This window comes from Saimiri boliviensis, chromosome 8, assembly GCF_048565385.1.
Source record: "Saimiri boliviensis isolate mSaiBol1 chromosome 8, mSaiBol1.pri, whole genome shotgun sequence".
NCBI classification, from domain to species: Eukaryota; Metazoa; Chordata; class Mammalia; order Primates; family Cebidae; genus Saimiri; species Saimiri boliviensis.
This window is the reverse complement of record NC_133456.1, coordinates 14,653,162-14,676,696: the sequence shown is the minus strand read 5'-3', so window position 1 is coordinate 14,676,696 and position 23,535 is coordinate 14,653,162. Positions and strand designations below refer to the sequence as shown.

General features: G+C 39.2%; 1 protein-coding gene across 4 annotated transcripts in view; it reads right to left on the bottom strand.

Moving 5' to 3' along the window:
• SETD2 (SET domain containing 2, histone lysine methyltransferase) overlaps nt 1–23,535 on the bottom strand; it is a 153,229-nt gene that overhangs the window by 73,301 nt on the left and 56,393 nt on the right. For all 4 annotated transcript variants that reach the window (XR_012518725.1, XM_039477412.2, XM_074403960.1 and 1 more), the window contains 5 exons: nt 20,447–20,570; nt 16,583–16,660; nt 14,716–14,813; nt 11,129–11,255; nt 931–1,065 (listed from right to left, as the gene is read on the bottom strand). Coding sequence is in view for 3 of the 4 variants with exons in the window: in XM_039477412.2 (XP_039333346.1) it covers nt 931–1,065; nt 11,129–11,255; nt 14,716–14,813; nt 16,583–16,660; nt 20,447–20,570 (562 nt within the window). In the remaining variant the exon portion in view is untranslated. The remainder of the gene's footprint in view (nt 1–930; nt 1,066–11,128; nt 11,256–14,715; nt 14,814–16,582; nt 16,661–20,446; nt 20,571–23,535) is intronic.

Here is a 23,535-nt window from a genome sequence, read left to right as displayed (position 1 = left end):
AGTGTAATGAATTACTATATTTAAAAAGAAAAAAAAAGCCACCACATTATTTGAATACAGAAAGAAAGCAAACCAGGTCTACTAATGGCCGTGGTCCCCAACCTTTTTGGCACCAGGGACCAGTTTCATGGAAGACAATTTTTCAATGAACTGGGTAGGGAATGGTTTCAGGATGAAACTGCTCCACCTCAAATCATCAGGCATTAGATTCTTGTAAGGAGTGTACAACCTATATCTCGCGAATGTGCAGTTCACAATAGGGTCCATGCTCCTATGAGAATCAAATGCCACTGCTGATCTGACAGCAGTGGAGCTCAGGTGGTAATGCTCACTCACCTCCTACTGTGTGGCCCTATTCCTAACCAGCCCATGGCCCGGGGACTGGGGATCCCTGTACTAATAGATTAAATGAGACTGAACCCTTTAGACATTTTAAAGAATACGATATAAGCTTTGAAAGTCATACACAACTCACATACCCATTTAAAAAATAAGATTGGCCAGCCGTGGTGGCTCATGCCTGTAATCCCAGCATTTTGGGAGGCCGAGGCAGATGGATTATCTGAGGTCAGGAGTTCGACACCAGCCTGGCCAACATGGAAACCCATCTCTAACAAAAAAAAAAAAATACAAAAATTAGCCAGGCGTGGTGGCAGGCGCCTGTAATCCCAGCTACTCAGGAGGCTGAGGCAGGAGTATCATTTGAACCTAGGAGACAGAGGTTGCAGTGAGCCGAGATTACGCCACTGCACTCCAGCCTGGATGACAGAGCAAGACTCCACCTCGAAAAATAAATAAAAACAAAAATAACAAAATAATAAATAACAAATAAGATTAGCCTTTATCAGAATTATTCCTTCTTCATTCATCTTCATACATTCATTCCCACCCCCAAAACCAGAAATAAAAAATAAACATCAAATTGCTCACCTGTATGAGCTCCAGACAGGTAAGTTTCTGTTCCAAAGTTTCAATTCGAACCATTAGCCGGGATAAGCTGAGCACCTGGTTTTTATCAGAGAGACCCTCACCATTTTCCATTAGAGCTTCTAGCTCTCCATCCACCTACCACAGCAAATAAAAATACTTTGTTATAAAACAACAACAACAACAACAAAACCAAGCAACTCAAAAAGTTGCTCAACCTTATCAGTTATCAGGAAAACCGAAATTAAGACCAAATTGGGAAACCATGGTACTAGACTGGGAAAAAAATTAAGAAGGCTGATAATATTAAGTCTACTGTTGATGAAAGCATAAATTGGTATGATACATTTGAAACGCATTTCATCACTCATCAAATACATACCAAGAACTTATTATGAGTCAAGTAAAATTCTAGGTGCTGGAGATTTGCAATGAACCAAAACAGAAAAACGTGCCCTTATGGGATACCATGAACAAATTATATTAAACCAAAAGTACTTCAGAGATCCTTTACGGTTCATAAATGATGATTGGGTTTTCATGCTGCTGTGTGAGATATATCTCCCTCAAAATTATATAAGTTATACATTATAATGTATAATGATTTTGTTATGATGTCACTATATGAATGATCCAGCTGATGGGGGCAGGTTGCTTCAGAAAAAAATAAAGTATTAGCTTGAAAAATAAAATAGTTGTATCCCCATGCACAGAAATTCTACTTATCAGAATAAACTCTAGAGAAATTCTGAACATATGTACCTGAGATTCCTAAGAATGGTCATTGAAGCAACAGTTGTAATAGCAAAAAAACTGCCAACAACCCAATTATCTGTACAAGTTGGATAAACTGCACTATTCATTCAAAGAAATATGACAGTGACAGGAATTAAGTACAGCCAAATGCAACAACATCCATCGATCTTAAAAACATGCCATTAAGGACCTAGAGCAGTGGCTCATGCCTATAATCCAAGCACTTCGGGAGACTGACGTGGGCAGATCACCTGAGGTCAGGAGTTCGAGACCAGCCTGACCAATATGGTGAAACCCCATCTCTACTAAAATTACAGAAGTAGCCAGATGTGGTGGCACGTGCCTATAATCCCAGCTACTCGAGAGGCTGAGGCAAGTGAACTGTTTGAATCCAGGAGATAGAGGCTGCAGTGAGCCGAGACTGTGTCATTGCACTGTAGCCTGGGCAATAAGAGCAAGTATCTGTCTCAAAAAAAATAAAATAAAATTTAAAAGTCATTAACAACAACTTCTAGACAATTACATACTATATTTATCCATTTTTATGCATCTCTAAGCCAGACTTTTTAATGATACATATGTGAAAAATTGCTTTTAAACAGGTAGGGATGACCGGGAACAGTGGCTCACACTTGCAATCCCAGCACTTTGAAAGGCTGAGGCAAGGAGGATCGCTTGGGCTCAGGAGTTCAACATCAGCCTGGGAAACACAACCAGACCTCATCTATACTAAAAATAAAAAACATTAGCTGGGTATAGTAGCATGTGCCTATAGTCTCAGTTACTCAGGAGGCTGAGGCTTAAGGATCACTTGAGCCCAGGAGACTGAGGCTGCAGTGAGCTAGAATTTTGCCACTGCACTCCAGCCTGGGTGACACAGTGAAATCCTGTCTCAAAAAAAAGGCAAGGAAGTAAGACCCAAAATATACAACAGTGGTAACTGTTAGGCAGGGAGAAAAAAGCAGAGAAGCACTAACAAAGACTTTATATTTATGGCTTATAACGTATATTCTTTGAATATTTTAAATATTAAATATAAATAATTGAGGAGAGGGTGGGAATCAACCTACCAAAGGTTATTTCCAGTCCTGCATTACGGCAGTTACAGGATATAAAGATGCCTTCAAAGAATGTATTATTGGGGAGATTAACTTAATTCATATGAAACCAAAGAAGGAAACATTAACTGTAAATGGTAATGTTATAAAACCTAGGAGGCCTAAGTAAGAGAGTAATTAGAATGAATCACAGAAATGAGAATAGAAATAGATAAGATAAAGACAAGAGGAAAAGGTAAGCAAAGTAGTTGGGAAAAGTCTGAACAAAGGAAAATGGGAAATCATGATAGGGCATAGGTCAGAAAAGCTGGAACAGATAAGGCATGGTGAGGGCCTAGGAAAAAAACCATACCAAAAAAAAGACGGCCAGATGCGGTGGCTCATGCCCGAAATCCCAGCACTTTGAAAGGACGAGGCAGGTGGATCACCTGAGGGCAGGAGTTCCAGACCAGCCTAGCCAACATGGTGAAATCCTACCTCTAATAAAAATACAAAAATTAGCCAGGTGTGGTGGTGGGAGCCTGTAGTACCAGCTACCAAGGAGGCTGAGGCAGGAGAATAGCTTGAACTGAAGAGGCGGAGGTGGTAGTGAGGCGAAATTGTCCCACTATACTCTAGCCTTGGCGAGAGAGTGAGACTCTGTCTCAAAAAAATAAAAAAGAAAAGACTGGTGTTAGATTAGAAGATCTCAATCAATGTAACATAAAATAACTTGAATTTAATAAAACCTAAACAGGATCCTGAACAGGGCAATAATATGATCAAAGTGGAATTTGGGAATAATTTGTGTGCCAATAACAGAATAAAATTTAGACAAGATAGAGACTAAGAAGCATACAGACAGTATTAAAACTTAGCAAGAAATAATAAAAGTCTAGAATAAAATGATTCAGAGAAAAACAAGACTAAAAGGAAAGAATCTAAAGAAAATTTTCTGTTATTTTTTCTTTTACTTAACTAGCTATTTATCCTCTTAATATAATTTTAGGCAAGGCACTGAACATTTTTATTTCATATTATACCTGAAAACTCATATTCTGGTAAAGAACAAGAATAAATGAGAAAATATAAAGTGCTGCCTGAGAGAGAATGTAGACACTCGAACCCATGTTTCTTTCTTGTATATTTAAGGCTCATTCTTTTTCATTTCCAATACCATTTAAGTTTTTGAATAAATATATAAACAGAAACACCACTTTAAAGGTGTCTTAATCCAAGAAAGACAATTTCATTAAAGATATCTTTTCCTTGCATATCCTAAATGTTAACCTTCCTGTGTCCCAAATTCTATGGTATTAGAAGAGTCCAAGGGCTTTAAAATTCTACTTTCCCCCTCACCTGTGACAGCTAGAATATTGCTTTTGACAAGAGTTTTTAGATGCAAATATTCACAGTGCTATAACATGAGATTTTTGGCCAAGTGCAGTGGTTTACACCTGTAATCCCAGGACTTGGGAGGCTAAGGCGGGCAGATCACCTGAGGCCAGGAGTTAAAGACCAGCCTGGCAAACATGGTGAAACCCCACCTCTACTAAAAATACAAAAATTAGGCCAGGCATGGTGGCTCATGTCTGTAAACCCAGCACTTTGGGAAGCCGAGGTAGGATGATCACCTGAGGTTAGGAGTTCAAGACCAGTCTGGCCAACATAGTGAAACCCAGTCTCTACTAAAAATATAAAAATTAGCCAGGCATGATAGTGTAATCCTGTAATCCCAGCTACTAGGGAGGCTGAGGTGGAAGAATCACCTGAATTCGGGATGCGGAGATTGCAGTGAGCCAAGATCACGCTACTGGACTCCAGCCTGGGCAACAGAGCAAGAAAAAAAAATTAGCCAGGTATGGTGATGCACACCTATAACCCCAGCTACTCGGGTGGCTGAGGCAGGAGAATTGCTTGAACCCAGGAGGTAGAGGTTGCAGTGAGCTGAGATCATACCACAGCACTCCAGCATGGGGACAGAGCAAAAGACTCTGTCTCCAAAAAAAAAAAAAAAAGGAGAGAGATATTTTCTTTTTAAAATTAGGCATGTTATGACTGTTTAACTCTAAAAATCCTGAGACAAAGGTAAGTTACATTAATTACATTCATTCAATAACATAGATATTATTGTATAAGGCATTTCTGAAATATAAAGAAAATAACATTCTAACTAAAGAAAAATAAACAGTAAAAATGCAGAAACTAGAGTATAAATAAAATCTTGCAAACAAAATAAAGACAAATAACCCTTGAACATTCCTCAGTGGTTGTATTGTACACACATACACATAAATGCATGCCAATTCCAGTGGTGATAATCCAGCTTCCCTAATTTTGGGTGCACAACCATAGCAATCAATTGTGTAATAACTTTTAGGGTACCTGGAGGAAAGAGTTGGGAAGACTCAGTTTGTCTCCCTTCCTTTCAATTAAATTACATTTACTGAAAGTATTAGATTTAATGTATGGGTCAACACCATCCAAAAAGCATATGAGGTAAGTAACTAAAAGTAAACATAAATTTAAGAATGATTAGGGTGTATTTTTAATAAATGATTGATAACTGAAAATTTATAGGGCTGGGCGCTGTGGCTCAAACCTGTAATCCCAGCACTTTGGGAGGCTAAGGCAGACAGGTCATCCAAGGTCAGGAGTTTGAGATCAGCCTGACCGACATAGTGAAACTCCATCCCTACTAAAAGTACAAAATTAGCAGGGTGTGGTGGCGCACGCCTGAAATCCCAGCTACTCAGGAGGCTGAGACAGAAGAATCACTTGAACCTGGGAGGCAGAGGTTACGGTGAGCTCAGATTGTGCCATTGCACTTCAGCCAGCCTGGGTGACAGAGCAAAACTCCAAAAGAAACATGGAAGGAGGGAGGGAGGGAAGGAAGGAAAGAGAATTTCTATATAGTAAATATATATATGTATATATTTAATATATATTTAAATATAATTAATATATCATCTATACATTTACTGTAAATATATATTTATATATATTATATATATATATGCAGAATTCCATAGTACTTGAAAATTTATCCTGTTAAGTACCTAATCATTGCAAGATATTTTTTAATGCTTTAATATTTTTGGCACTAAGTGATCTAAGTAGCATTTTAAATACTTTTTGATGGAGTACAACATACAGTATACATATATATACAGAAAAGTATATAAACAGTAAATAGGTTTAATAAACAGGTGAGCAACACCCATATAGCCACCATCCAGGTAAATTTAAAAAACAGAATACTGTCAGCATTCCCGTAGTGCCCCATGTACCTACCACTTTCTAGTTATAACAGCAACCCTTCCTGTGCTTTAGAGATAACTTAGCCTAACATTTTAAGAAACAGTTATTCTTTATAGGTTTATTATCCATATGCAAATTCCTAAATATTAAAATTTCAGGGGTTTTTTGGTAATGGAAACTAACTGTATTTGAATGAAAGTTTCAATCTTGTCCTTGCTACCTTGTTCCTTTTTTTTTTTCACTTTAAGTTCTGGGATACATGTGCAAGAATGTGCAGGTTATATAGGTATATAAAATTTCATTTATTTTTGATCTTTATGGAAATGAAATCGTACTGGACAAAATCTTTTGCCATGCTTCTTTCACTCAACCTTACATTTTAGCATTTATCCATGTTATTGTATGAAGTCAGTTTATTTTTATGATGATTTCTTTTATTATGATTATAAATTATCCATTCTATGTCAATGAATATTTGAGTTATCTCTACTTTTTTAAATATTACAAGCAATGCTGTTGTGACTTCTTATACACGTTAAGGCTAGCTCCTCTCTACTCATACACCTAGGAACTGCTGGCTCATACGGTATATGCTCTTTCAACTTCAGTAAATAATGTCAAAGTGTTTTCAAAAGTGGTTGTTCTCCATTTACACCCCCCACCGACAGTGTATGAGAGCTGGCGTTCTTACGTACTATGGATCTTAATTTTTATCAATCTGGCGAGTGTGTAAATGATATCAAATAGTAATTTTAATTTGCATTCCCCGATTACTAATAAGGTTGAATACCTTTCCATGTTTATTGGCTATTTGAATTAGTAAAGTATCTCTGGAAGTTGTCTATTTTTCTTTTGTACTGGCTGTTCTTTTCTTAACAACAGAATACTAGTTATACTTATTTATGTATATTCTGGAGAGTAGTATTCATTTGTTATGAGTAGAAAATAAATATTTCCTCTCAAGTGGCCTTTCATCCTCTTTATTATATAAATTAATTACTATTAATTTGTTTCAAAAACTCAAACGACACAGACTAAGGGAAGTTTCAGACTATTTTCTGTTCGTATCATAAAAAGCATTAGATTTTATGGGATTCATTACACTTCCATTAAGTAAGTAACTAAGTACCTAGTGTGTGACATACCCAAAGAAGATAATAACCTGTTCCGGAAGAACTTAATTATTTGTTAAGGAGATAAGCTGTATGCAGATGCAATTGTAAGAACAAGGATAAAAAATGTTTAGCGGGCCGGGCGCGGTGGCTCAAGCCTGTAATCCCAGCACTTTGGGAGGCTGAGGCAGGTGGATCACGAGGTCGAGAGATCGAGACCATCCTGGTCAACATGGTGAAACCCCGTCTCTACTAAAAATACAAAAAATTAGCTGGGCGTGGTGGCTCGTGCCTGTAATCCCAGCTACTCAGGAGGCTGAGGCAGGAGAATTGCCTGAACCCAGGAGGCGGAGGTTGTGGTGAGTCGAGATGGCGCCATTGCACTCCAGCCTGAGTAACAAGAACGAAACTCCATCTCAAAAAAAAAAAAAAAAAATGTTTAGCAATCAAGGGGTAACATGGGGGATGCGGATTACAGTGCAATCATTATCAACATCTTGTCAACAGTTTATACATGCAAAACTGTGTTCTAAACTGCTATCTTGTCCTTTCCGTGGTATCCTTTACCCAAAGAAATTCCCAAGGCTCAATCTTGTGAGTTCAAAGAGTTGAATTCTGTGATTCTGCTCAACTGTAACTGACGAGAACTCAGAATCTAGGCATGCAAAAGGGGAATTTCCACAGAAAATAATCCAAGTAAAATTAAAGTAGAGTTAACCTCTGCAATAGAGTCATGGGCAAATGATCTTTCACATCATTCTAGGAACCTAGGTTCATCCTGGGTAATTCCTCTATCTGGACTAAGTCTCACCCAAAACATTCTTGTTCCAGAAAAACTTCAAATTCGTATCTGGAGCAACCAATGATTGTAGCCTACGGAATGACTGGATACAAGTTATCTAATTCAGTCCATAGGTATCAAGACCTATCATGAAATAGACACTATTACCTGAATATAAACAACCAACCAAAGACAGAAATATCTAGTCTTTAGTTTCTTGGAGTTATCATCAAATCTTCTCAGAAAGGTAAAAAGCCACCTAATGGAGGTATGATACAGATATAATACTACCCCTTAATCCACAATAAGGTCACTTCTCATCAATAAATTAAGTTTTTAAAATGTGTTTATTCTATAAGTTTTGAAAATAGGAAATAGCCATTGGAAAGTTTTTATGAAGATGCTAATTTAGATAAACAGGTTTAATAACCATTTTGTGGCTGCTCTGGTAAACTATCAATTATATGAAATAAGAGTTAACAACAAAAGCAATTTAATTGAGTTTAAACCAAAATGTCCTGCAAAAGTCAAGTGAAAAAAGCTAACAGACTATGTATGACCCAGTGACTACACTTCCATAGATAAATCTTAAAGAAATATGTGCAAAAGAAACAAGTACAAAGATACTAACTTTGAAATTAAGAGCAAAAATTGGAAACATAAGTATTTATCAGTAGGAAAATATGTCAATAAACTGCTCTATGATGAAAAACTTTCAAATGACCATCATAAAGGAATTACAAAAAAAAATTAGAGCAGTTAGAAATAAATGTTCATCTACATATATCAATAGGGATCAAATTCAAAAATAAAAGTAAAAAATGCACACAAATACATATATATTATACCATTTCTTTCTTTCTTTTCTTTTAATAGAGATGAGATCTCACTATACTACCTAGGCTGGTCTCCAACTCCTGGGCTCAAGCTGTCTTCCTGCCTTGGCCTCCCAAAGTGCTGGGATTACAGGCAAGAGCCACCACACCCAGCCAAATTACACCATTTCTAAAAACGTTTAAAACTCTACACGAAAACAATTCAATAAATGTTACGCCCACTGTTGCCTCAGAGGTAGGAGCAGAGGGGACTGCACTCTACAGTTTGACTGTAGTTTAACATAATGGTTAAGAGCAAAGACAAGATGCTGGACTGGAACTCATTTCTATCACCTACTTGGATGACACTATAACCTCTCTGTGCCTTAATGTGTTCTTATCTGTAAAAAAGGAAAAATCATTACCTAATTTATGAGCTTACTGTGAGGATTAAGTGAGATAATACATCAAGTGCTTGGAAAAGTGCTTGGCATACAGCTACACTATACATGCTATATAATAAGAGGGCTAAAGGCTGGGTGTGGTAGATCACGCCTATAATCCCAGAACTTTGGGAGGCCAAGGCAAGAGGATCACTTAAGCCCAGGAGTTTGAAGCTGCAATGAGCTATGAATGCATCACTGAATTCCAGCCTAAGCAATAGTGAGATTCTGTCTCCAAAAAAAAAAAAAAAAGTTGGGCACAGTGGTTCACACCTATAATACCAGCACTTTGGGAGGCCAAAGTGGGAGGGTCACTTGAGCCTAGGAGTTCAAGGTCGTAATGAGCTGTGATCACTCTACTGTACTCTGGCCTGTGGAACAGTGCAAGCCCTTGTCTCAGGAAAAAAAAAAAAAAAGTCAAACCATTTGAAAACAAATACATTTTAAAAAGAGAAGCCAGGTGCGGTGGCTCATGCCTGTAATCCCAGCACTTTGGGAGGCCAAGGTGGGTGGATCATGAGGTCAGGAGTTCAAGACCAGCCTGACCAAGATGGTAAAACCCTGTCTCTACTAAAAATACAAAAACTAGGCAGGCACAATGGCAGGTGCCTGTAATCCCAACTATTTGGGAGGTTGAGGCAGAAGAATCACTTGAATCCAGGTGGCAGAGGTTACAGTGAGCCAAGATCGTGCCACTGCACTCCAGCCTGGGCAACAGAGTGAGACTACGCCTCAAAAAGAGAGAAAGAGAGAAAGAGAGAAAGAGAGAAAGAGAGAGAGAGAGAGAGAGAGCGTGCGAGTGCGCATGTGCGCGCTAAAGAACACATGATGTCCCAATGAATATTTGTTCATGCTGAAGGAATTAACACAGTGCAGAGAAGACAAAAAAAAGAAAAAAAAATTTGTTCATGTTGGCTGGTATAAATATAGGTGTTTGTTATATAAACTGTCCTTTTCCACTTTTTAAATGGTCCTTTCCAATGCTTTTTGTTATCTGTATCTTCTAACAGAATTCAGATTCTTGATATTTAATTCCCTCAAATTAATTTGTGCAAAACTGATGTTACCTTTTAACCACTATACTCTTAGCACCTCCCTTATGCCTTCTTCTGTCTCCCTATCTAAACCAAAAAATTGCTGTGATCTATAATCCTTATGAGTACTAAGTTCCTGAAAAGTCCAGGAAGGAGCTAACTGCAAAAGAATCACAGGGGGATTTGCTGACTAACACCGGTAAACCCTCAACCCTTCCACTAAGATTCACAGGTCTGGGTACTGGCCCCAAAATGTGTATTTTCACTATTGATCCAGCCAGGTGGTTCTAAAGAAAGTGATTCAAGGATCACATTTTGGAGAAACAGTGATCTAGCAAAGGGATCCTCAAAAAAGGGAGGAGAACAACACAAACTCCTTTTCGCAGTTGATAGCCCCCTTAGTAACAGGATACTCCCCACCAACAACTCCATCCCCATCCCAAGGGTAACTCAGGTAAGACATGGTACAAAACAACGCTATCAACTACTGTTTCATTAAATAAAAACAGCATCTGGGACTACCGCTGGCTCAGTCTTAGGTTGCCTATTTCCTCTCAAAACTTATCTCTCACTCAAAAGAGGGTTTTCAGAAATCTGAAGAACACTCAAAGTTTAGAGTACCAAACAAAAGAAAAACCAGTAACAAAAGATTAGAAACATAGAGCAGACATGGTGAGCTACTGGGGAGAAAAGATAAATGTTTTACTTGTGCTTAAGAGTTTTAAAGGATCCGAAAAACTATTAGCCCAGGTGTTTTCAAGAATACTGTAATAGTTTTCAGTACCCAATTCCAATCTCTATGAATCTGAAATAAAAATAGCAATTGCATCTCTTTTTTGGTAACATTTCACCTGATCTTAGATTTCTCTGGCAATGGTATGACTTTTTAACCTTCCATCAGAAAAACCACCTCCCTTTTTAAATTTTTTATTGTGAAAGCTGAAAGAAGAATGCAAACTTACTGAATCCTTCTTCCGAGATCGTTCCTTCTTCATTTTCCCTCCTGCTGCTCTGATGCTGACTCTGTTTTCTCCTCCCAGGTAACCTCGGCAATTGGCTGATCCGCAGAAACATTTCTGGGCTTCTTTTCTGTTCAAAGAGGATAGGAAAGAAGTCAACTATGTGGAAGTAAAACATATAAAATTGTCAGCAATAAAACAATTACACACAAGAGAAAAGTCATACCAGTCTAAACGAAATCAAAACGAAACAAAAAACATGGTAACTTGAAGAGATTCCAACAAGTCTGCTATTACTAACAGAAATGTCTGAAAACTGCTCCTTAAAAATATTCATTCTTTTTTCAATAATCTTTCTTTCGGAGGCCAAGGTGGTAGATCACTTGAGGCGAAGAATTTGAGACCAGCCTGGCCAACATGGTGAAATGCCATCTCTACTAAAAATACAAAAATTAGCTGGGTGTGGTGGTGCACACCTGTAATCCCAGCTACTCAAAAGGCTGAGGCACGAGAGTCGTTTGAATCCAGGAGGCAGAGGCTGCAGTGAGCTAAGATCGCAACACTGCACTCCAGCCTGGGCAATACAGTGAGACTGTCTCAGAAAAAAAGAAAAGAAAAGAAAAGAAAAGAAAACATGAGTATTCTAATAGTAAACTGACATTAGTATATAACAGTACCAATTAGAGGCATAAAAATAAGTTATTCAACAAGTAGAGCAGGAACTCCCAAACAGCACTTGATTTCCACTTTTCTTTGCCTCAAAGAGGACAGTACAAGCACAGAGGCAAAAAACGGAGCCCTGCCGGGCGCGGTGGCTCAAGCCTGTAATCCCAGCACTTTGGGAGGCCGAGGCGGGTGGATCACGAGGTTGAGAGATCGAGACCATCCTGGTCAACATGGTGAAACCCCGTCTCTACTAAAAATACAAAAAATTAGCTGGGCATGGTGGCTCGTGCCTGTAATCCCAGCTACTCAGAAGGCTGAGGCAGGAGAATTGCCTGAACCCAGGAGGCGGAGGTTGCGGTGAGCCGAGATCGCGCCATTGCACTCCAGCCTGGGTAACAAGAGCGAAACTCCGTCTCAAAAAAAAAAAAAAAAAAAAAAAAAACCGGAGCCCTACACAGAATGTGGTCTGCACTCATGCCCTGCAGTCATGCACTATCTGACAAGACTAGCAGACAGAATTGGAAACAACCACCTGGCATTTGTCCTAGATTATAATCAGATCATCAGTTTCACAACTGACAAGAACTTCAGAGTTCACTACGTTTTAAGACATGAAACATGTATGAAACAGTGTGAAGGAGTATGTAAAAGACCTTCATTGCCAGAAGTCTGGTTACTGGCACCAGACTGAACAGAGTACAAGAATTAAAACCTCAACAATATGGTAGCATTAAAAGAGTTAAAATATTCAGTAAACTCTGCAACTGTGTGCTTTTCTAGTATAAACATCAAAAGCTAGGGCCGGGCGCGGTGGCTCAAGCCTGTAATCCCAGCACTTTGGGAGGCCGAGGCGGGTGGATCACGAGGTCAGGAGATCGAGACCAACGTGGTCAACATGGTGAAACCCCGTCTCTACTAAAAATACAAAAAATTAGCTGGGCATGGTGGCACGTGCCTGTAATCCCAGCTACTCAGGAGGCTGAGGCAGGAGAATTGCCTGAACCCAGGAGGCGGAGGTTGCGGTGAGCCGGGATCGCGCCATTGCACTCCAGCCTGGGTAATAAGAGCGAAACTCCGTCTCAAAAAAAAAAAAAAAAAAAAAAAAAAAAAAAAAAGCTATTAACTGATACAGGTATAATCTGATAAAATAAAAACTTCTAGAGTTTTGTATCTTACTTAAATTTTCCAATACTTTAACTGTACTGGTTTCTTAATAATCAGAAAGCATCTTGTACAGGACACTGGTCCTCAAGACCAAAGACAACAAACTGTTTCACAGGTAATGTTATGTGTTGTCTTTTTCTGATATTAGCAGCCACTAATAACCATTGTTTACTATCCATACCTTACTAAGTGTTGCAAAATGGTGATATTTTTACTACTTCATTAGTTTTATGTTGTTGTTTTTTGAGATGGGTTTCAAACTGTGGCCCAGGTTGGAGTTTTGTAACAAGTTCATACCTCCCTGCAGCCTCAATCTCCTAGGCTCAAGTGATCCTCCTACCTGACCCTCCCGAGTAGCTGGGACTATAAGCATGCACCACCACAACTGGCCTACTACTTCATTTATTAACTGGAAGACCTGTATAAAGAAGAACTTCCTCTCATCAACTATTTGGTTCAACCTAAAGCAGAAGTCACATGAAAAAGGCAGTATAAATGTTTAAATGCTTAATTTTTTTCCTTTATTTTTAAACTAGTCTTCAAAGTCATAAATTGGTTTATGACTACTATAGCTTTTTTCTCCCCTGAGAGAGAGTCTTGCTCTGTCACCGAGGCTGGAGTGCAGTGGCATGATCTCGGCTCACTGCAACCTCTACCTCCCAGGTTCAAGCGATTCTCCTGCCTCAGCCTCCCAAGGAGCTAGGACTACAGGCATGCATCACCACACCCAGCTAATTTTTATTTTTAGTAGACACAGGGTTTTAGCATGTTGGCCAAGCTGGTCTCAAACTCCTGACCTCGTGATCTGCCCATCTCAGCCTCCCAAAGTGCTGGGATTACAGGCGTGATCCACTATGCCTGGCCTATAGTTTTTTTTTTTTTTTTTTTGAGACGGAGTTTCGCTCTTGTTACCCAGGCTGGAGTGCAATGGCGTGATCTCGGCTCACCGCAACCTCCGCCTCCTGGGCTCAGGCAATTCTCCTGCCTCAGCCTCCTGAGTAGCTGGGATTACAGGCACGTGCCACCATGCCCAGCTAATTTTTTGTATCTTTAGTAGAGACGGGGTTTCACCATGTTGACCAGGATGGTCTCGATCTCTCGACCTCGTGATCCACCCGCCTCAGCCTCCCAAAGTGCTGGGATTACAGGCTTGAGCCACCGCGCCCGGCTATAGTTTTATTTTTAAATAGTAATTAGAACACAGGGATTTTACATAATGTGCTTTAAACCACCTCAGTTAGTATCTTTATTAATGTTTAAGTATTAATAAGAACTCCCACACTTTTAGTTTAGGCAGTCTTTGCCATTTTATCAGTTATTCTTTCTTTTTTAGGAAACAGAACTAGGTAACCAATTATATTTAAGAGTATAAAATGGTACAGGTAAAATAAGACTGGTTGTAAGTTGATAACTGTTAAAGCTGAATAACAGATACACAGGAAATTTATTATACTGTACTATTCTCTTCAGACACACAGAGTTGGCATGTCTATAACAGTTTTTCAGAATTACATAAATACAATTATACAAGTAGACGGTATGAAGTTGAGGAGAAACTTACATAGTTCCTGTACAACACCCCCTAATGGTCAGAAGTGCCATAAAGTAGGAAAAACACACAAAACCAAAACAGTATCTTATAGACAAGAGTTGAGAGTAAATGTAACTCTTAGGTGATTCATATTAAAGTTTTATATCCTTATATCTGAACAGCCTATTTCCCCATCAGACACAGTAAAATTAGTAGAAACAATACTTACCCATATCTCTGGAACTGATAGTCAAATGTTAACTCTGAGCCTGAAGGAACCAGTTTGGTGGTAAAAAACCCAACCCTCAGTTGTCCGTTCACAGTCCACTGAGATGATGTTTGAAAATAAAAGAAATTAGTAACTTATTAGTGTGTGTGTGTGCGTATATATAAAGATCACCATCATCTGCCTTAATTATGCATATGGGTCTTTAGGCAATAAAAGTTTGCCCAAATAGCACAAGGGGAATTTTTTCTTTAAAAGAACTAAAATATTTAAGTGCAACTCTCATTTAATGGACTACCAGATTGGATATATTTCTAATGGATATATTTCTAATTTGTCTCTAATAAAAGTAACTGCTAAAAGAAAGAAAAAAAAGTAATTGCTATTTTAATTTATCTTAACATTTCCATACAGTAAAGATTCACGTACTAAAAACTGGCAAATAGAGGATGTTTGTGTCACTGAGTATCAAAGGCAAGTCTATATTAACATATGTTAAAAGTAACCATGTTGTAAAATAAGATGAGATAGAGAAACTAAGAAACACTGATGCCCCAAATTTAATTCCATGAAGCAGTGGTCATCTGCCTAAGTATAGTGAAAGGGGAGAGAAACATCAGAACAGATGCATAAAACTCAAGAATTAAAATGGGGCAGATACATGGGAGGCAGATCTTTTAGTTCCAAAACAAGTAAGCAAGTCAAGGACGGAGGAGCTCTGATCCAGACAATTTGCACCTGTTACTAATGAAATATTCAGACTTGCAGAGATTAAGGGACACTGTATGGTGGAAGTCTCACAGCTAGACATGTGGCCACCAGCTCTGGCAGAAACAGAACCAAAACCTACGTTGAATGATTCCACAGTAGGTTCTCCTTTTTGTTATATACTTGGCTCTTGGAAGAGCCATGAATAAAATCTATTAGTGTATTGATAAAAGGGTAAAAAATATCCAGACTCAAAGCACTATTTCATCATGAGAGGAAGTCAATGATATACATTTACAGAGTAGGTTCATAGTTTTAACCTTAAAAAGTTACAATCCCAGCCAGGCAGGGAGCCTCACACCTGTAATCTCAGCACTTTGGGAGGCCAAGAGGGGTGGATCACTTGAGGCTAGGAGTTCGAGACCAGCCTGGCCAACATAACAAAACCCAGTCTTTACTAAAAATACTTAAAAAAAATTAGCCAGGCATGATGGGACACGTGTAATCCCAGCTACTTGGAAGGCTGAGGCAGGAGAATCTTGTGAATCCAGGAGGTGGAGGTTGCAGTGAGCCAAGATCATGTCACTGCACTCTAGCCTGGGTGGAAAAAAAAAGTTACGATCCCTCTCAGTGTTAGTCGTTCAGTCCCTCATGAGTGTTGTTACTAAAAGTCAAATGTTGCACCTAGATAAGACCTGATAAAGAATCCAAATACACACTGAACTTTCAAAATTAAAATTTAGTTTTGTATTTTGACACCATTAAAATAATATCTAAAAAAATTATGAGCAAGGAGAGGTGATAACTAAACACAATATGAGTTCCTGGATTGGATCTTGGACCAGAAAAACAACTGTCAAAATTTGAATAAGGTCTTTATATTACTTAATACCATTCCCTGGATCTGATCCTTTTATTATGGTTATATATGATGTTAACACCGGAAAGATAGGTGAAGAATGGTATATGGGTATAGTCAATACTATTTTTGCCACATTCCTATAAATCTGAACTCATCTCAAAATAAAATCTTAAATAATAAAGTAGAATAGGAAAAAGGGACTAAAACATTCATAAGTACCTTAGACATGAGATCTAAAATTAATGGTCAGAACAGCAATTTTGAAGAAATATCTCAAACTATAAATCCACCTCAACTTACTTTTTGGGTTTCACAGTTTGGTTCACAGCTGTGATTCATGAAACGAGAGCAATTTCCTTTTTGAGTGGCATCTATTATCTGGGAGAAGAGGATCATTTAAGAATTAAAAATAATACCTTAGATATTCATGCAATTACCTCCAAAACTACATACATCTCTTATGTATCAATTAAAGAAAAGACTGGTGCTGTAAAACCTAACCCTGACTACCAGCTTCATAGTTTTTCCACTGTAAACACCACCTCAGTTTCCATTATTTCTAACACAAGACAGATGACACTGTGAATTAAATTAACCCATCATTCAAAAAAAATTTACACATTTTACAAAGGAAAAGCATTAGGCAAACATAAGACACATGCATGCGCGCGTGTGCACGTGCGTGCGCGCGCGCACACACACACACACACACACTCCCTTACCCCCACCTTGTCCTTGCTTCAGATAACTCTTTCACCACCCTTCAGATAACTCTTTACACTTCCAAGTGACAAATATCTAACTGATGCTTTTTGAAAATCTGCTAATTATAAACTTTTGCCCACAGGCAAAATTATCAATGTCTCTCCCATTTATCCTTAGCTATTTCTTACATTCTATTACATCCCAATTTCATTGCGTGTGTAATACTTCACTTTAAAGTGTGGGCTATGTCACAGTACCATAGGTTTCAACCTTAAGTGTGTACATACCCAAATCCCATGGAGACTTTGTTAAAGCTTGCTGATCTCTCCCCCAAGGTTAAACTAAATAGCTCTGGGTTTAGGTCCCTAGCATTTACATTTCCACACTGAATACAGAGGCAAATATATAAGCCGGCTCGGTGGCTCACGTCTGTAATCCTAGCACTCTGGGAGGCCAAGGCGGGTGGATTACGAGGTCAGGAGTTCGAGAACAGCCTGAGCAACACGGTGAAACCCCATTTCTACTAAAAATACAAAAATTAGCTGGGCGTGGTGTTGCATGTCTGTAATCCTAGCTACTTGAGAGGCTGAGGCAGGAGAATTGAGGGAGGCAGAGATTGCCATGAGCCAAGATCCTGCCACTGCACTCCAGCCTGGGTGAGTGAGACTCGGTCCCCTCCCCAAAAAAAGAGGAAAATATATGAGAATCAACCTTAATTCTTTAAGCCAGACATTAGAGAGATTTATAGAAATGTAAAGCAATGTAACTCTTCTCACTAAAAAAAAAAAAAAAAAAAGAAAGAAAGAAAATTAAATAATTATTTTCCAAGGTCAGGCACAGTGGTTAATGCCTATAATCCCAGTACTTTGGGAAGCTGAGGCCTGCTGCAGGTCAGAAGTTTGAGAACAGCCTGGGCAACATAGCAAGACCCCATCTCTACAAAAAATATAAAAATAAGCCAGGCATGCTGGCATGTGCCTGTAGTTCCAGCACCTCAGAGACTGAGGTGGGAGGACTGCTTGAGCCCAGTAGTTCAAGACTGCAGTGAGCTATCATCATGCCACTGCACTCCAACCTGGACAACAGAGCAAGATCCTGACTCAAAAAAAAAAAGGTTATTTTTCATAATACCATGCTATTTGTATCAGTAAGTAATGGGCTATTGTACAGTTAAGTCCTCACTTAAAGACATCCACAGGTTCTTGGAAATTGCAACTTAGAAAAGCAAACAAGATATAAGGAAACTAATTTGACCATAGGTTGATTGATATTACATAACAGTTAAGTTTCCATGGCATATTTCTGTCCACGAAACATTAACAAACTTCTAAACAAACACCAAAATGGGCTGGGCTCATGCCTGTAATCCCAATGCTTTGAAAGGCCAATCTGGGCCTATGCTCAAGTGATCCTCTGTTTCAGCCTTCGGTCACAGCCTTTGGAGCCACTGGAACTAGGGGCATGCACCACCAGGTCCAGCTGATTTATTTTTTTAGTTTTTGTAGAGATGAGGTCTCACTATGTTGCCCAGGCTGGCCTCCGACTTTTGGCCTCAAATGATTCTCCCACTTGGTCCTAATGTAGTTTTAAATAGATGTTCTAAATTTCTCAGTTGTAATTTTTAATATAGTAAGTATAAATAATTAAAACTCACACAACCCATATGAGCAAAAGCATTTTGGGGCCAGGCACGTGGCTCACACCTGTAATCCCAGTATGTTGGGAGGACTGCTTGAGGCCAGGAATTCAAGGCCAGCCTAGCCAACATGGCAAAACCCCACCTTTACTGAAAATATAAAAATTAGTGGGCCATGGCAGTGCACGCCTGTAGTCTCAGCTACTCAGAAGACTGAGGCACAAGAATCACTTGAACCAGGGAGGCAGAGGTTGTAATAAGCCGAGAAGGCACCACTGCATTTCAGCCTGGGCAACAGAGCAAGACACTGTCTCAAGACAAAAAAAAAAAAAAAAAAAACTGGCCAGGTGGTCAGGTGTGGTGGCTCATGCCTGTAATCCCAGCATTTTGGGACTTTGGGAGGCCAAGAAGGGCAGATCACGAGGTCAGGACATCGAGACAATCCTGGCCAACATCTCTACTAAACCTCATTTCATCAAAATAAATTTCAAATGTATGTAAAATATCTGGCTTCTAACCAAGTAGAGAAACTTCATCTCTACTAAAATATAAAAAATTAGCCAGGTGCGGTGGTGCGCACCTGTAGTCCCAGCGACTTGGGTAGCTGAGGCAGGGGAATCACTTGGATCCAGGAGGTGGAGATTACAGTAAGCCAAGATCACACCACTGCACTTCAGCCTGGCAACAGAGTGAGACTCCATCTTTAAAAAATTAAAAAATTTAAAAAAAGCACTCTAGGGTTAATCAATAATTTCTAAGAGTTGTAGTCTAAAGCATATATTTATTTATATATATATATATGTAAATTCCTCTTTCTTCCATGTTTTTATTTTCTACCTTGTGAAGCAATGGTAACTTCTGTGCTTTTTATAAACAAATAGAAGCTAATTATTTATATTACTCTGCTCCTCATTTTTGTCACTTATTTTAGAAATCAGTCGGCCAGGCATGGTGGTTAAAACCTGTAATCCCGGCCGGGCGCGGTGGCTCAAGCTTGTAATCCCAGCACTTTGGGAGGCCGAGGCGGGTGGATCACGAGGTCGAGAGATCAAGACCATCCCGGTCAACATGGTGAAACCCCATCTCTACTAAAAATACAAAAAATTAGCTGGGCATGGTGGTGCATGCCTGTAATCCCGGCTACTCAGGAGGCTGAGGCAGGAGAATTGCCTGAACCCAGGAGGCGGAGGTTACGGTGAGCCGAGATCGCGCCATTGCACTCCAGCCTGGGTAACAAGAGTGAAACTCCTTCTCAAAAAAAAAAAACAAAAAACAAAACAAAACAAAAAAAAAACAACAAAAAAAAAAACCTGTAATCCCAACACTTAGGGAGGTCGAGGTGGGCAAATCACCTGAGGTCAGGAGTTCAAGACCAGCCTGGCCAAAATGGTGAAACCCCATCTTTAGTAAAAACACAAAAATTAGCCAGGCATGGTGTCAGGTGCCTGTTAATCCCAGCTATCCGGGAGGCTGAGGCAGGAGAATTGCCTGAACCTGGGAGGTGGAGGTTGCAGTGAGCCAAGATTGTGCTATTGCACTCCTACCTGGACAACAGAGCAAGACTATCTCAGGGAGAGGGCAGAGGGTAGAGGGGAGAGGGGGAAGGGGGAGGGGAGGGGGGGAGAGGGGAGGGAGGGGAGGGGAGGGGGAAAAGGGGAGGGAAGGAGAGAGGAGAGGGGTGGAGAAGGGAGAGGGGAGGAGGGGAGAGGGGAGGAGAGGGGAAGGAGGAAAGGAGAGATAAGGAAGGGAGGGAGGGATCAGTATCAATGACTCCTTCAAACCTAACAGATCTGTATCAAGGCAAACATATCCATGCTGCTTACCTCATCATTTTTCAGGGCCATGAAATAGTAATGGATGTTTTTGTTTCGTGCATACTCCTTCACTCGTGCTTTAAACTCTTTATGATCAAGTACCTCTCCACAATATTCTAGGACAAAGGTGTTCCTGCAAACCAAAAGGAAAAAATTGCACTTCCTGCCTAGGAACAGTATGGAAAACATACACTTGGGCAAAATAACAAATTTAAATAAATATTGCAACATGGATAAATTTGGTTATTACACAAAATAAATTTCAAATGTATGTAGAGTATCTGGCTTCTAACCAAGGTTACTTTTCTTCTTCATAGTAGTATTCAACGAATGTTGATTCTAAGATGCTTTTAAAATTTATACCTACTATCAAAATACAAATCCTTTCACTAGATACCAAAACATTCAAGTCTGGTTTAGGATATCAAAGAAAAAGTTATTAACAGCTGGAAAACAGCTCTGGAGAAATCAAGAGACACTGAAAAATTAGAGAATTTCTGTCCTAGAAAAAAAAAAAAAAAAAGGTGGCCAGGTCTGGTGGCTCACGCCTGTAATCCCAACACTTTGGGGGCCAAGGCAGGCAGATCACCTGAGGTCAGGAGATCAAGACCAGCCTGACCAATATGGCAAAACCCCATCTCTACTAAAAATACAAAAATTAGCCAGGCAGGGTGGCATGTGCCTGTAATCCCAGTTCCTGAGGAGGGTAAAACAGGAGAATTGCCTGAACCCTGGAGCCAAGATTGTGCCACTGCACTCCAGCCTGGGAAACAGAGCGAGACTCTGTCTCCAAAAAAAAAAAAAAGAAAAAGAAAAAAAAAAAGGAAAAAAGTAGCCCTTTTGCTGTCTTTACTCTCAAAGGTCTCTAAAAATGTTAAAGATCAAATCTAATCCCCTTTATCTGACGACATTCTCTGTGAGTTCTCTTTAGAATGTTATCAGTAATTACAATTAATCTTCCAACTTTGGCATCTTTCAGTTACCCTATATCCTTGAATGCCCTTTCCTTGATTATTTACCTATTCCTTCTGTATTGAAGATGTTAAATTCTCAGTCTTTCCCCTTTCTTTTTATTCTCTAAAAGCTCATTCTCACCAATGACTTCAACTATTAGTTCTATTTAGATAAATGTTACACTATCCTTTGCTCCTAAATTCTGACATGAAATGGTCTGCCTGAAAGTCTTTTCTTATCCCCTCAAAATAAACATGCCCTAACTCTAATCAAAGAGATTTTTTTTAGTGTGAATCTTTTGCATTTATTTACAACATACTGGAAAAATCAATCTACTTATTAAAGAAGTTAACTTTGCCAACTGAAAAAAATTAAATCCATTTACTTTAAAAAATAAAGCAATTAAAAACAAATGAAAAAAGAACCAATACATTAAAAAGCAGACCTCGAAAACAGGATTGGAGAAATTGATAGTAGATGTATGTATATTTATATTGTAGTCCATCACAAACACATTTAAGTCTCAGTAGCAAAAATCTGATTACTCATGGGTAAACTTAGAAAGTCAAATTATTACCTCTATAACCAATACTTGAAATGTCCTTTCTAAGCCCAGAAGCTTATCATCTTGTAAATAATATGAAATGATGACAAAATTTGAGTTGGACTCTCCACTTCTAGGATTAGTGCCCTCTCTTAACAAAAAGAAAAATCACTTTGGGAGGCCAAGGTGGGACCATTGCTTTGGCCCAGGACTTCAAGACCAGCCTGGGAAACACAGAAAGACCTCATCTTTACAAACAATAAAAAAATTTAAAACATTAGCCAGCCATGGTGTTATGTGCCTATAGTCCCAGCCACTTGAAAGGCTGGGGCAGAAGAACTGCTTGAGCCCTGAGTTTTAAGCTACAATGAGCTACGATCACATCACTGTACTCAGCCTAGGTGACAGAGCAAGACCCTGTCTCATTCAAAAAAAAAAAAAAAAAAAAAGGCTGGGCACAGTGGCTTACGTCTGTAATCCCAGCAGAAGAGGGCCAAAGTGGGTAGATCACTTGAGCCTGGGAGCTCGAGACCAGTTGGGCAACATGGTGAAATCCCGTCTCTATCAAAATTAATTAATTAAAAATTTTAAAAAGAGGAAAGAAATGATACATCATAGACTGCCTTGTGAATTAAATGTGATGACTACAAAACATATCTTATCCAGGATCTGGAACTGCATACATAAAAAATATTTCCATTCCCTCTCCTGCCAAAAACCTAATTATCTTCCCTGAACTTGCTCCTTTAAGGCTTACTGATTACCTGCTTTTGAAAGGTAGCATGAAAAATAAAAATTAAGCGTACTGATGTCATGTAGCATTATGACCATTTGACAGATACGACAGAGTTTGGATAAAATAGATGATCTACTGAACTAATAAAGCTCGGTTACATCCTGGGATTCAAACCTACCTGAATAACTATTTACCTCATTGTATTATAAAGATGCTTTCTTGAATTATACTAAAATATTCAATTCTAATAATATTACTCTCAAATCGCCTTTCTAGAACAAGTTCTTAAATACCAGAGCCTGACCAACCACTAAATCACTCAGAGTAGAGACCTCACATGAGGAAGTCGGAAGGATATACCAACACACATGGATCTAACAGTTTGAGAGCTTGAGGAAGCAGCTGAGAAAAGCATCTCAAAGTCCTCAGTAATTCTCAGAATGTAGGCTAGACCCTTCAGCTGCCCAACCTCCAAGAAACTAAAAGAGGCCTATGTAAAAGTTTATCATGTAGTCCTTAAAATTCTAAGATTTGGTTTTCTTAGAGAAGCTATGTGTCTCAATTAAAAACCAAAATAAGGCCGGGCGCGGTGGCTCACGCCTGTAATCCCAGCACTTTGGGAGGCCGAGGTGGGTGGATCACAAGGTCAAGAGATCGAGACCATCCTGGTCAACATGGTGAAACCCCATCTCTACTAAAAACACAAAAATTAGCTGGGCATGGTGGCGCGTGCTTGTAATCTCAGCTACTCAGGAGGCTGAGGCAGGAGAATTGCCTGAACCCAGGAGGTGGAGGTTGCGGTGAGCCAAGATCGTGCCATTGCACTCCAGCCTGGGTAACAAGAGCGAAACTCCGTCTCAAAAA